The sequence below is a fragment of the Choloepus didactylus genome, chromosome 8, assembly GCF_015220235.1.
Source record: "Choloepus didactylus isolate mChoDid1 chromosome 8, mChoDid1.pri, whole genome shotgun sequence".
Lineage (NCBI taxonomy): Eukaryota > Metazoa > Chordata > Mammalia > Pilosa > Megalonychidae > Choloepus > Choloepus didactylus.
The window spans coordinates 59,642,911-59,657,961 of record NC_051314.1 but is presented as its reverse complement, the minus strand read 5'-3'; the positions used below and the strand labels follow the sequence as shown (position 1 = coordinate 59,657,961).

Sequence of the window (15,051 nt, the reverse complement as noted above, 5' to 3'; positions counted from 1 at the left end):
AAATTATAGAACTAAATACTGGAAGTATGGCTAAGAGGTGCAAACAGTTGTTTCCAGGAAGTGGAAGTTAAGAGAGGAAGGATTGTGGCAGGAATTCAGTGGCTTTATTTTTGTTTTTTGGTTTTTTTTCATTATAAGGTTTGTAATTCCTTAAACTAAATGTATATACACATATACATGCACACACACACATGCACATATAATCACTTTGGTTCAAAATAAAATTTTAATTTAAAGAAGTAAAATAGAATAAAAAGTTTCATGCTTACTGAAAAAAGACTTCAGATGGGAAAAACCATACACTATTGTATTTATGGATAGAATCCCTATCTTGGCACTGGTAATTTATTCCACTAACTGCTCTGGGGGGTTTTCTTAAATTTTAATTGTAGCCTCCTTTCAAGACACTCAACAGCTAGGGACATAGTAACTCGGGCTGGCGCATATAGCTACTCAAACTGTGTATGCCCCAAATCTAGAACTGGAGTTTGTGATGTGGTGACTAATGGTAAGTTTCCATGAGTGTTAGCTCGCCACTTCTTACTGTTTAATTTTTAGTAAGATTTGTAAGCTCACTTTCTCATGGCTGACACAACTCCTTGCCTTTGTTGTTCTTGTAGCTTAATCATCAATGTGCACTTGAGTTTCCACACATGATTCAGTTCCTTTAATTTTAAAAATACAAGCATGAGTTTTCCCTTTTTGAAGTTCCCCCATTTTTTTCTCTTCCATCTTTCTCAATTAACAATTATACGTTTGACATAGCTTATGTTTAATATTTTGAATCTCTATCTATAGTCAGACTCTGCCTAAAAGATCCTAAATTTTATCCTTATTTATATATTTTTGTTAAGCTTTGTAACTTATTAACTAGTAACAATGAACGATTGTGCCTTTGGTTGTTTTTAAAACTGCGTCAGTGACTTATGACTCTTGAGGCACCTCAAGAGTGCATTTTTAAGCATAAAATGGACGTCCCATAGCAGAAAACTTCCTTTATGATAGCGGTACTTTGGAGGGTAAATAAATAAGCCATGTTATTGTATCTAAAATGAAGTATTGCATTTTCTCACATTAAGTTAGCATTGATTTTTTTTCACTGTTGAGTACGTGAGTTTTGAAATGTTTTATTCTCTAGTTGTTGACTCTGCTCCCTCTACTGGAATCTTTGCTAAACTGAATGGGAAAAAAAAACCCAAAAATGGTTAACCTTAAATTGAAGTGTCTCTGCAGAATTGATCGATCAATCCCAGATTGAAATAAAGAAAAACATTAAGCTAAAAATTTTTCTCATAGCATTATTAAAAAGTGTCACTGAAACATGGGGAGACTTTTTTTGTCCCTCATCTTTCTAATGCAAGCCAGTGTTCATAGAATTATTTTGGTTTTAGGCAAAGGAAGGTTTAAATCAAACTCTAGGTAGCTGAATTCAAGTCAGGGCCCATCTTGTAGACCTGTAGAATTACATTTCTGTTTTGGCTACTTTGTTTTGAGTTTCAAATGCTTGTAAGTATTGCAAAAATAATAAGAGCTCATTAAGAGTAGTGTGGGTACTTCAAAGCATCTCAGAGTATGCTTTACAAATATTGCATTCACATTCCCCATGACGCTGAGGTAAGAACAATAAATATGCTTCCATTTTATGCAGAAAAATTCCAATGTAGGGAGAAATTCATGTGTCTATTCAGGATCATACACTATTCAATAGCAAAACAATGAATCAAATCTGTGCCCTCTGTATTTGACTATGAAATACAGTTTTCCATATTCCACCAGAAACGAACCCAAAAGCTAGTCAGGGAGATTTATTTGGATCCTTCTATTTTACTCTATCAGCTGTTCATTGCTATCTTTTTGGTAAAAATGTTAGCGTTTATGGTAGAGTTTTTAAAAGTATATTTCAGCCAACTGCTTAAAAGGAACACAGGTAGACATGGTATTCTTTAACCTGCTTGCCACTATTCTCCCAGACCCACAAAAACAAAATTAGTAAAAATAATGCTCCTAGAAATAAGAATGGGGCAGATGCCAGAGAATGTAGCATTCCTTCAGCCAGTCAGCCAGTCAGTGAGTATTTATTGGGTGCCAACCATGTGCCGGACGCCATGCTGTCAGCTGAGTTAGCACCCCTAGCCCTCAGGGCATTTAGGAAAGAAAGGCATGCAAATAAATAGAGAAGTAATCATGGACTGTTCCAAGTGAAAAAAAGGGAAGCAGGCAGAAAGAAGAGGAAGGAAAGGTAGTGAAAGACCTCTTCTAGATTGGAAGGTCAAGAGGGTCTATCTGAGAACAAAATGTGATATTTAAGAATGAAAAGGAGCCAGCCTTTGGGAGGGAGGTTAAGGAGCGGACAAGTGTTATGGGAATAGGAAAAATAGCAAAGGCCCTGAGGAGGGAAACACTTGGTTGTAGGAGGAACAGCAAGGTGACAGATGTAACCTAAATGCAGCCAGCAAGGGCACAGTGACTCAGGATGAGGATGTCGAGTCAGGCAGGAGCCAGACAATCCAGGATCTCGTCACCGTGCTAGGGCATTTGGAATTTGTCTGAGAACAAACAGAAGGCCGCTGAAGGTTATTAACAGAGCTGGGCAATTATCTAATTCTGTTTTTCAAAGCTACATTTGGTCGATGTGTGGAGAATCTATGGAGGGGGACAGGACTGGAAGCAGGGAGCAAAAGAGCACTTAAGAAGGAGAGATGAGTGGGATTTAGCCAGGCAGATGTCCCAGTGCCAGACACTTGACTCCCAGTTTCTCTAGCCTGCACAAATGCAGCAAAGCATGGAGGCAAGAAACCACTTCGACAAGGTTCTTCCAGATAAAAAGTTCACTAGAAATGTACCTCTTCTGTCAATCTAAAGGGCAAAATCTCAGGATGCATTGGGAGAAAAAAAAAGGCAGTCTGGTTTGAACCAGACTATTGACTATTCGAAAGGCTAAGAGAGAGGTAAACCTAATCCAAGAGATTAAGCTTTGACCAAGGGTCAATGAGCCCCTTTCAAGTGCCAGACCCTGTGCTAAGAGCTTTCACATATATTATCTCTTTTAATCCTCCCCATGGCAGCATGAAATGGGTTTTACAATTACAACATTAAATATCTAAGGTCAGGAAAGCATAAAAGTGAGCCAGCTCTCATAGCTACTAGGTGTCAGGACTGGCATTTGAGATCTTGGTGTTTTTCCCAAATCTGTAGCCCATTTCCCTTTCCTCTTACCATAGTTAGATAATGTTTGGGCTCCATTCTGTGGGTGACAGACAGCCAGCAAAGACTTTTTGAACCCATAGGATGGGGAGATGATAGGATCAGATTGGCTTTTTAAATAAGGGTATCTGAGGTCCTTCAGTGTGTGCTTTGAGACATTAGGTAGAATGTGGGTGAGAGAGGAATATTTCATCCCATTTGCGTCGAAGAATTCCATAGTTACAACCGTATTAACTGCAAGATATTTCAGCTTCTTGCTTATTGCACGGGATAGGGAAAACAATGGACATTTCTCCCTGAGTGAAATAAAAGAGATCTCATTTCTTTAATGAAAGGTTTTGGGAGAATTTCTTTAAAACATTGCCTCGGGGGTCCTTATTATTATGGATCAATTAGGCTCAGCCATAGCGCCAAAATTATTAAACAGAGACTCAATGACACAAGCCCAGAAATACTCCCTGGACTATATATGCACAATATCTTTCTAGTATTTGGTCTGCTTTTTATTTTATATTATCATGGTCTTATAGTGAAAGTAATGAAATTATCTGCTAAAAGGGATCTGGGGTGTGAAAGGAGAGTGGAGAAAGAAGGTTCTTCTTAGTTTTCTCTTCTGAAGAGAAAAAAATTATTGTCAACTTGATTTTTGTTTCATCCCAACAGGTAAAATTAATATTTTTTCTGGTTTGCAACCAGAGGCGATTGTGACCCCAAGGGGACATTTATTTGTCAGTGTCTGCATAAATGCTTGGTTATCACAACTGGGGAAGTGCTACTGGCCTCAAACAGGTAGATGTCAAGGATGCTGCTACCCCTACAATGCACAGGATAGCCCCTACAACAAAGAATTATCCAGCCCCAAGTGTCAACAGTGCCGAGGCTGAGAAATCCTGCCCTAGTTCCAAAGCCAGTTTTTTTAAGCATAAGGAAAATCAGAATATATTATGCAGGTGAACATTGGCATTGTGAATTACAGCACAGTCTTAATTAGGACTCTGGAAATATCCATATTCAAATATTTTTTTCACCAACTTTCAAAGCAGCTTCTTGGGAAGACAGTGTAAGTTAGGTTCTGACATTACTGCATCTCTAAGACGTATTTGGAAGGATGTGGGGGAATTAAACTGCTTTGCAAACTATAATACTTAAACAATAAATGGACTTGTGGGGGGCGGGAAGAAGAAGAATACACAATATTAGCTCATTGATCCTTCAGGAAAAAAATTAAGATAACTCCATGTGGACTGGGAAAGGGGGAAGAATGAAGGTAGAGAGGACCATTAAGAAGCCATTGCAATTGCTTGAACTCCTCCTCCCAGACAAGTGGGATGCCCAGGAATCTGACTGGAGTTCCTGGATCTGGGGTTAGGAGAGAGAATGGACCAAAGGCTGCAGTTTATGGAGCCAGGGAGGACCCAAAAGGCAAAGTGGAAGCAGAATAGAAGATGGCCCAGAGAAATGGTCCGAATGAAGAGTCCCTTGTTCAAAGGGGATAGCAAGAGGTAGAAGCAACCAGAAATGCCACAAAGGTGTAAACAGTTTCAGTAAAGTGGAGCAGAGAGTTTCCCTGCGGTGCTTCCTTCGGTGCTTGGTACTTCTTGAAGGTGGAAAAGATCAAGCAAATATTAGGACCTGAATCTAAGCTGTGGCAGTAAGAAATAGAAGAGTGCGGACTTCAGTGTTCAGTGTACAGCAGAGGGACGGATCCCACAAGCTTTGGAGCCAAATGGACTGGGTTCAGACCCTGGCTCTGCCCCTTCCTGCTTATATTACCCTGAGAAATTTCTGTGTGTCTCTGTTTCTTCCATCTATGAAGTGGGTTGTTGTCTGAAGAGTAATTAGGGCTGTGTGCATGTGTGTGTGTGCATGCACTTATTATTCCAGAAACTTTTCACCTTTATGCAGATGTTCAGTGGAACCAATGATGATTTAGACCAGTATAAAAGTAAATGATACAATAATGTAAAAAATAAACCTGAGATTTCTAGCTCGGCTGACTAAGAGGATGGTAGTGTCAATTATCAAGACAATGAAACACAAAGGGGAAAAAGAGGAAATTTTGAGTTCAATGTGAGATGTTTTGAATTTTAAGTAACTGGCTGGACAACCACACAGAGAAGTTTGAGAAGCTGTTGGAAGTAAAGATCTGTAGCTCAGGCAAAAGTTCAAGGCTTGAGATTGTTCACAATTTTGGTTCTCTGTGAGCAAATAAGATATCCAGGAAGAATGTACACAGAGAAGAAAGAAAGGCAGAAGAGATAGAACCACAGAGTATTTCTAGATTCTTTAACTTTTCTGATGATTTTGATGATTGTGCAGTCCTTTAGAGTTTCTAAAGCAGTGTCCTATCTTGGAGAGAAGGATGGTTGACCTTGACAGCTTTGAGAAATCTAGAATGTTATGCTGAATGACCCAAGACCTATATGTTCAATATTATTACTGTTATTATTATGATTATTATTATCATTTTGTTTCTTTATCTGCTTCCCACATCCTTGCCAGTCTTGTCAGGTGTGCCTTGCATAGGCAATTTGCTTCTATCCATGAAAACTTACCACAATTGTTAGGCCTGCCCAATAAAAGAAAATTTCTCTTCTGATTGGGGCCTTTTCCTCTAAGGAAAGTGCCTATACATTTGTTTATGGGCCTAGTGGATTCCTGATTCTAGGTTGTTCAGAAGGGTTTGGTTTGTCTTTATTGTTGTTTTCTTTGTACCTAGTTGGTTGGTTGGTTTGGTATAGTTTGGTTTGCTTTGTAGTTTGCTATTTTGGAATGCATTCTAAGTATGTGTGTTTTCTAGATAAGTGATATTTTCACACAAATAATTACATCCATCTCTTCTCCAGTTATTGACATAATATAAATAAAGTAAATGTCCGATCACATAACATATTGCCATCTATTGAGATTAGAACCATAATGTACAAGTTTTCAAAAGAGCTCTGTCTTAAGGGTTCTGCATTTTTTAAAGAAACCATTAAAAAATATTAAAACAGCCATTTAATAAGGGGCCAGTAGAATATAAGCCAGCTATCTTTGAACATTTTTAAAAATTGACCTGCAATTTGTAAAAAATTTTTCAAGATAACTGAACATCAATAGGCTAAAATTTCTCTGCTCTTGACACATCTGTACAAACAAGGGTTGTAATTTGCAAAAACATCAAGAGATTCTATGTTACCATAATAATGATAACAAAATATGTAGTGCTTATAATGTGCCAGGTACTGTTTTAGCTACTTGACATATATTAGCTCAATTATTTCTCACAACAATTCTATGAAGTAGATACTATTATCCATTTTACAGATGAGGCACAGGAATTTTGAATAATTTCCTCAATGTTATTCAGCTAAGAAATTGCAAAGCCAGGACTCAAACTAAGACAGAGCAGTCCCAAACTACTGTGCTCTTAAATATTATGCTATAATTTAAATTGTTCAAGAGTAGCCACTGATATGTAAACATGCTTAGATATGGATATATGTAATGTGTCTATTTTCCAAAGACAGAGGTATGGAAAAATACCTTTGAAACCCCAGGAAGAATAAGATTATAAGAGGAGTGAAGAAATTATTAGCCTTTTCTTTACATCTCAATTTACAGTTTCACTTGTTACAAGTATGTTGCACACTCAACTCCATAAGTCATGAGGGAAATGCAAATTAAAACCACAATGAAATACCATTGTATACCCACAAAATGACTAAAGTAAAAGAGAGAATTAATACCAATTTTACTAAGTACATGAAACAACTGGAATTCTCAAACACTATTGGTGAGAGTAAGAAGTGATACAAACGTTTTAGAAAATTATTTCGCAGTTAACTATTAAAGCTGAACATAAACATACAACAAGACCGAGCAATTCTGTTCCTAGCTACATACTCAACAGAAATGCACAAGCATATATGATCAACAAAAGACAAAATTAATAACATTTATAGAAGCACTATTTGTAACAGCCACAACTGAAAACAACCCAAGTATCCATCAGCAGTTTAATGGATAAATAAATTGTGGTACAATAATAAAATGAATCACTCTGTTGCATCGAGAAGGAATAAACTCTTGCTACACTCAACAACATGGATAAATATCATACTGAATGAAAGAAGCCAGACACAAACACACACACACACAAGCTATGCATTGTATGAGTCCACTCACATAAAGATCAAAAATAAGCAAAACTAATATAGTGTTAGAAATCATGACACTGGCTCTTTTGGGGGAAATAGTGAATGGAAAGGATCATGAGAGGACTTCTGAGTTGATGGTGATGTTCTATTTATTGATTTGTACTGCTTATGAAAGTATGTTTACATTGTAAAACTTCATTGGCTAGACAAAGGATTTATGCATTTCCCATATATGTAATATTTTAGTTAAGATATTTTCAAAAGATAAGTTGTTCTGGAGTAAAAACAATAACATGAAAAAAGTGCCTGGAAATAACACCATTCATACTATCATAAAGTGCTCTCAAGCCTGCACCTTTCTTTTGAAGTTCACAGAAGGGCTTATCTCTAGAAGCATATTTGAAAAGTGATCAATTAAATAGTGCTGGAATGGCTCCAGCCTGGATCCATTGTTAACAAAATGATATCTCACAGAAATTTTCTCAGAGAACTAACTGCTACTGAATATCCCAAGACAAATTTTAAGCAAATGTACATAGAAGAAATAGTAATTGCACTGTGTTGCAAGGAGGAAAATATTTGTTTTTAACTGTGGCAGATTAAAGAAAGAACCACTTTTTTGTTTTCTTGATTTGTTTAATAGCAGCCTCCTTGTTCATTGATTCATAATACCAAGTCTCAAATATAGATAACATGGCTGGGTTTTTAAGATAATGGACTAAATACGTACTGCAGTTATCCCTCCCACAAAAAAATTCTTAGAAGTGAAAGGAAAAAAAATCTTAGAAGGAGGAGGAAGAGAAAAGGAAAGGAGGAAGGAAAGGAGAAAGGGAGAGGATGAGGAAGAAGACGAAGAGGAGGAAGAAGCAACAGCATAGTGGTACTTGAGGGGGTTAGAAAGGGAACTCTCAATGGATGAGAACCCTGGAGGAATCCCTAGGACAGGGATTTTCCTCTTTTTGAAGAGGAACACTAGGACTCTAATAGTGAGAAGGAAAAAAGAAGAAAAAAACATTGTGGAAAGTGAGCACAACACAAAAGTGGTTTGCTCCCCAAAGTTTTTTATTCCAGAAGGGTTATATACCTCATTCTCTTGGGGGCAGTGCTTCTATGAGCTTAGAAACATGATTGGGTTGAATGGATTGAGTAAGATCCTCTGTGCAGTCATGGGAAGGCTGCAGTAGAAGAGAGTTCAGTTCAACATTCACTGAGTATCCTCTGTATGGCAAGCACTCTGCTAGGCACTAGACATACTACAATGAGTACAAAACAAAACAAAACAAAAACAAAAATAAAACACTCCTGACCTTGAGGAGTTTACAGCCTATTGTGGGAGGCAGACACATAAACATATCATTTCAGTATAATGTCATTTAATATGTGGGGTGATATGGGAGGATAGAGAACAAATCACATACACTAATCTTAGGGTTTGGAGAAGGCTTCCTGAAAGAGATGATGCCTGATCTGAATCTTAAAAGATGAATTATAGTCAATATACCAGGTTGTGAAAGATTTGGGTGCTACACTAAGGAGCTTAAATGCAATGCTTCGAAATGTGGATGTCATCTGGAAGGTGATGGAGAGTCATTGAAGGATTTTAAGTAGGGTGGCGTGACTTGGCTAGTTCTGCATTCTTGGATCTCTCTAGCTGCCATTTGGAGGGTGGGTCAAAGGGGTAAGACTGGTAGCAGGCAACCCCAATGTTAGGAAGCAATTTCAGGTGACTGGGTGGGAGATGATGAGGACTTGCAACGATAGGGCATAGTTAACAAGGAGACAAAAAAGGGGGAAGATAGGGAGGATGAAAAAAGGGAAGAAGACTTGGATAGTATCCAAGCTTTGGATTTTGCTGACAGGAAAATGGTGGTGGCATTAACTAGAAATTGTCTTTACAGAAAAAGAAGCAAGTTTGGAATAGGAAATAATGATTTCCATTTTGGACATGGTAAGTTGCTGTAAGATTGCTAAGTTGCTCTACCCAGTATGAATGTGGCTATATGATTTTGAATTTTAGGGCAGAGGGCTAGTACTAGGAATATGGATTTAAGGGGTCTCTAAAGGATACTTAAAACTCAGAGAGTAGGTAATATCCTCCAGTATGAAAGGGTACAGCTTGAAGAGCACTGTACTGAGGACAGAACTCCAGAAAACCCTAACATTTAAGGGGTGGACAGAAGAAAATCCACAAAGGAATCCATGAAGTAGACAGTTTTGGAAAGTATGGAAAGAATCCTGAGAGAATGATGATTTGAAAGCCAACAGAGTTTAGAATTTCCAGAAACAGTGAATCTAATACAGCCGAGAGGTCCAATAATTCAAATATTCATCAGAGTTGACAATATGGAAGTTGCTCTTTCTTTGGTAAGAGCAGTTTCACTCTAATGGCAGAGATTACTTGCTGTGGGTTGGAGAAAGAATGGGAAGTAAGAAAGTGGAGACTGCAAATGTAGACTAGAAACAACCAAAAGGGAATAAGAAAAATTGGGTAGCAGCTAAAGGAAAACACAGGATCCAAAAAGGTTTTTGTATGTTTTAATGGTGGAAAAGATTTGACTATGTTTATACATTGAAAGGAGAGAAGCAGAAGTGAAAATTATAGGAAGTGGAGAAAATATCCAGGGAGTAATATGTTGTAGGCTACTAGAGGGATTGGGACCCATGAGCAAAGCAGAGGAAAAAGGAAGTATGCGTATAGTAAGCAGGGGACAAAGGAGAACAGAAATTTGGTCTCTTCCACATTTGGCAGTCCTAAGAATCCCAGTTATTTTCCGTGAAGTAAGAAGGAAGGTGTCCCAAGAGCATAATGAGAGTAGTTGTTGATGAAGAGGTTAAGGCAAGTGGTTAAGGTTGGCAGCACTTCCTGTGGGAGTGGCAAGGGAAGCTGAGCCATAACAAATAAAAGGATTGTGCACCAGTGTTGAGAACCCACAAAGACCATTAATTTATAGTTGCTAATCTGCATATCTGTGAGTTCTTCTTTTCTAGGAGCATGAAATACCCCATGACAGTAACAGAGAAGACAAATTACGGTGTTTTTCCAGAGCTGAGGTTTTGCCAGGAGATAAAAGACAGGGGCCTAGGGAGTTTGGGTGTTGGTGAGACAGTGAGCCAGGTGATCAATGCGTGATCTAAGCTATTAGGCTAAGACAAAACTTATCCAACACCAACCTGGAGAGATAAATTATGTCAGAAACACAGGAGTCAGTTAAGCTAGATCTTGAATGGGGGGTGGGGATGGGAGTAGTAATTTGGAAATGGAAGGGATTATGCATTCCTGGGAAATAGAATCACACCTATAAAGACACAGCAAAAGAGAACAGCAAGAATTTCATTGTTAATTGGAGCACACAACTCAGAGGAAACTGGCAGGAGATCAAGCTGGAAATGCACATTAAGCCAGATTGAAAAGAGCCTAAGGAGTTTGGCCCTCATCTCCTCTGAGAAAAGGCCTGGAACCGGGAGAAGTTATCAGAGGAGTCAGAGCTGCCCCACATGGCTACAGTTGTGCAAGTTGTGTCCTGTACAAGGGCTCCTCCCTGGGGGCTGAACTCCAGGTTGGCCAAGCCATTCACCCTGCTCCGCGGCAGCACCAGCGGGGAAGAGGAGGCTTTCACTAATTCACCCCTCCCCAGAGGGGACGCCCTTTCATAACTCATCCGAGGAGCCATTTTCTTACTGGCTAGCGGTGGCTCTGAATGGAATGACATGATGCGGTCGACTTCTCAGGCGACCCCTCCAGCTGTGGCGTAGGAGGTGACCTAGAATAGGAGAGGCAGGAGCCATGGCTGGCAGAACAGTTATGGGCATGACAAGGACCTCACAAAAGGCAGCCACCAAGGAGAAAGAAGAAGGGTCAGATCCGGAAGGGAGCCGCGGTCGTAGAATTAACCCTGGGTGGCTTATGGATGTAAGGCCTGCAGGAGAGGGAAAAGCTGATTCTCCAGGGTGTTCCTAGAATAAGACCTGCCCACAGTTAATGCTCAATTAATATTTGTTAAATGAAAAAATAATAATAAAATAGATCTACCAGCAACAAAAATATTTTCAAAGGAAAGTATTCTCTACTTGAATGAAACGCTTGACTCACAGGATACTACCTCCAATCATCTTAAGACTCCTAAATTTTGAGTGAGCTGTAGAGCTCAAAGAACTCACCCAGAAATGTAGAAAGACTTATTCCTGTGGAGTGGTTCTCAGTCTTGACTGAGCATTTGAATCACCTGAGAAGCTTTTTTAAATCCCAATGCCCAGACTGGACCAACTAACTCAGCAACTTTGGGTATGGGATGCAGGAATCAATACTTTTTTAAAGCTCCTTGGGTGACTCTAATATGTAGCCAGCTGCTCCCATACAACCTTGAAATACACATTCTAGAATTCTAGAAATGGCCAAGATCACAGCATTTCACCGTCTTTAGGAAAAGTTTAGAAATAACTAAAGGGTGAGAATGAAGATATTTCTTAAGGAGCAGAAAGGTTGTTCAAAAACAAACAAACAATCAAACAAAAAAACAGTAAGGATCTAGGTTCTAGCCCAGGAGCTTTCCCACTAAATCTTATACTCCCAGCCTCACTTTCCTCATCTATACAGCATCCTTGGCCCTAGTCAGTGCCACTATCATAGTCGAATATTTTCTGATTCTATCGTTTCTAACTCAAAATTGAGCAAACCAAAAGTAATTTAAGTCTCACCCTTCTTGACATGAAGGTAGGGAGAGCATTGCTACTCAAAGAATGACCCCAGGTCCCGTCCCAGGCCACGGCTGTTTTTTACCAATCCATAAACAGAGAAGAATTTGAGAGTAAACAGAAATTGTATAGTAATTTAAAAATCTCTGTTAAATCAAATAAAATAACAAGGCTTATATTTTGTATACTTTTGCATTTGTAGTTCACTTTTCTAATAACTTTTTTATATTTTATAAATGTGTGAGTCTGTAGCAAATTAGAATTTAAAAAAAAATGTCTTTCACTACAGATAGTTTAGAAAGCACTGAGCTGGAGGACCACTGTTACATTTGAATGTCAATGCAAAGGTGCACACAGGAGGGAAACAGACAATGCAGACAAATTAATTTTTACCTTAGATTCATCTGGGAATAGGTTTTAAAACCCACATTGAATTCATATTTTAAGTCCTATTTTATTTTACCATAGATCATTGTTGTTTGTCATTTTCTGCTATAGACTTACATGCACTGCTGGAAGCTCTTTAAATGAAAGCAGCCCATATTAGAAAGCAGGCAGTAACAGTTACAAAAAGTAAAGAAGTCTATCTTCTAAGAGGAACCATACTATAAAATGTCAGCTAATACCAAGAAGTTTTTACTTTTTGTTGGGAAAAGGAGGTACTTTCCCTTTTAAAAAGAAAATGAGAAGTCATTCCCTCTGATTAGAAACAGCTAATCAATCATAGGGTTTCAAACTAATAATGTAGAGAAACTCTTGTTTAAAAATGAGGAAGCTTGCACTAGAAGGTTCTTTTCCCAAGATGATGCAGCTGATAATTGAGGATTCAAATCTGAGACATGGTAATCTAACAATCCTGCGCTCTTTCTACTGTTCTAGGATTTTCCACCATAAAAAGTGTTACGGTGAAAACCATGAGAATGAATGCTTATATAAGCTTCATTTTGTTTGCCTGAAAAAAGGGTAACACATACTAAAATAATGCAAAATGTTTATGAATCTCTTAATATACAAATGTACCTATTCTATTTAGAGCTGTCTGCATGTAGACAAGATCAATATTTGTCCTAAACTGATTTGCCCATCTCACAGAAAATATATAAGAGGAGAGAGAAGTCAGTGCTATCCATACCAACTGTCTTATCTAAGCTGGTTTGCTCTTGGTTACTAATAAGTATGCTCCAAAAGGAAACCACCTTGATCTTTCGGAAAATAAACGGGATGCATAACCTAAGAACTACCAAATCTTTGCAGAGATTATATTGTGACTGTGAGGAATCCAGACAGTGCTTTAATTGGTATAGCACATGAATGTTTCAGTGGACTAAACGACTTTGCTACTTCAGAGAAATCTTGCATGAAAAATTGTAATTTTTAGTACATTATTTGCCTCTCATCTATAAACAATGCCATAAAATCCAGGTAGTTTTGATAAGGATAAAATAAATTTTTTATCTATATATTTGGCACTGTTTAGTTTTAGCTCAAGAATATAGTATTTTACTCAACTTCATTATTGTTCATCAATAAATATTAAAATTAGCAGCAATTGTTACTTTTTTTATCATGTTCTAAAACATTTGACAAAGTATTATATTTTCCATGTGTATGCTGTGACTTTTTAAAGGCAAGGTGAATGATCCCTTAATTCTTAGCATCATGGATTAAAAGTTAATATTTGATAAAGGAACCAAGCTATCAATTCTGAATCAGTTGGTTAAATGCAATGAGTGTGCCCACTTCAAAAACAAGAACAATTCAGATTAACAAGAAACTCATTGTCTTATCTGAACAAAAATTTTAAGTATACAGATCTGATCTGAAATTATAATGGCATTAGTTCTGAATATTCAGTTTTTGGAAACAACTCATTTTTTTAAATCAATCTGTGGCTGTCTCTATAAAGTCTGAGTTGGTCTTGATTACTATCTATCCAGCACACACTTTTTGCCTCTGAGATACAGATGGCTTATACCAGGGATGCTGTAGGATAGAGTGAGAGACAGTAAAGAAATAGCAAAGTAAAAATAGAATAAAATCTAATTACACAGAGTTTCACTTAAAAATTGACTGATTTCTGCCCAAAGTGGCTTGTTGTTTCCTGTGCCAGGAACTACTGTGCAGGCCCAGCAGGAAGTGTGCTACAGAGTAGGATCACATTACATCCTTGTTTTATGGTTCATTTCACTTATTTAATGCAATATGAGAACCTGCAAAAGGAACATGTTAGAAGGAGGGAATAGGTTTTTTTTGTCTTGTTTTGTTTTGTTTTAAGTTTCTTTGAATCACAACATTTGTTTTTACAAGGTGCTTAAAGTCCCAGAGAAACAAGACTTCCAGAGTTGCATGGTGAAGACATTTCTCTTTGTCACAAAATTTAAGACCCAAAGTTGAGTTACGTCCAGTGTTGAGTTATGTCTGCTTCCTTTGCTGTGCTACTCACATCATTTTAAACATGAAGAATTACAACCAGGCCCGTGAATGATCTAAGTCAATGTGAATTCTGCATAAACTTCTCCTAGGGTCTCTAATTTGGTAGAGAGCCCCTGAGGTTGGTGGGGAGTAGGGTGGGAGCAAAGGAACATATTTAAGATGCAAAACAGGGATTCATTTGTCAGGCAATGGAATCGGTTCATTTGACTGTATCGCTTGGAAATGCGTGAGCTAAACAGCTGGATTTCCGTTTGGTGGCATACGCTGCTCCTCACACACTGTGTTTTCCCCTCCAGAGACCTCAGTATGAATAACATCAGTCAGCTGCTCCCGAATCCCCTGCACAACCTCCGCTTCCTAGAAGAGTTGTAAGTATCACTGTAGTCTTGATGTATCTGGTCAACACTGGACGTATTCTTATGTTTGTCTCTTATACTGTGGGAACCAGATAAAACACTGCAGAAAAACTGTCATCACCAAGAGTTTTGGCACATGAGGAAACACTTAGTTGGGGAAGGGGGTGGAATGCGTATGATTCTGGAAATTAACTTATAAAGAGTTTACCATGAGGCTACAGCTT

The 15,051-nt window shown here is 38.1% G+C and overlaps 1 protein-coding gene across 2 annotated transcripts in view; it reads left to right on the top strand.

The window, feature by feature from the left end:
- Positions 1 to 15,051, top strand: part of LGR5 (leucine rich repeat containing G protein-coupled receptor 5) — a 134,303-nt gene that overhangs the window by 45,781 nt on the left and 73,471 nt on the right. For both annotated transcript variants that reach the window (XM_037847696.1, XM_037847695.1), the window contains exon 2: positions 14,768 to 14,839. In XM_037847696.1, coding sequence (XP_037703624.1) covers positions 14,768 to 14,839 — 72 coding nt within the window. The remainder of the gene's footprint in view (positions 1 to 14,767; positions 14,840 to 15,051) is intronic.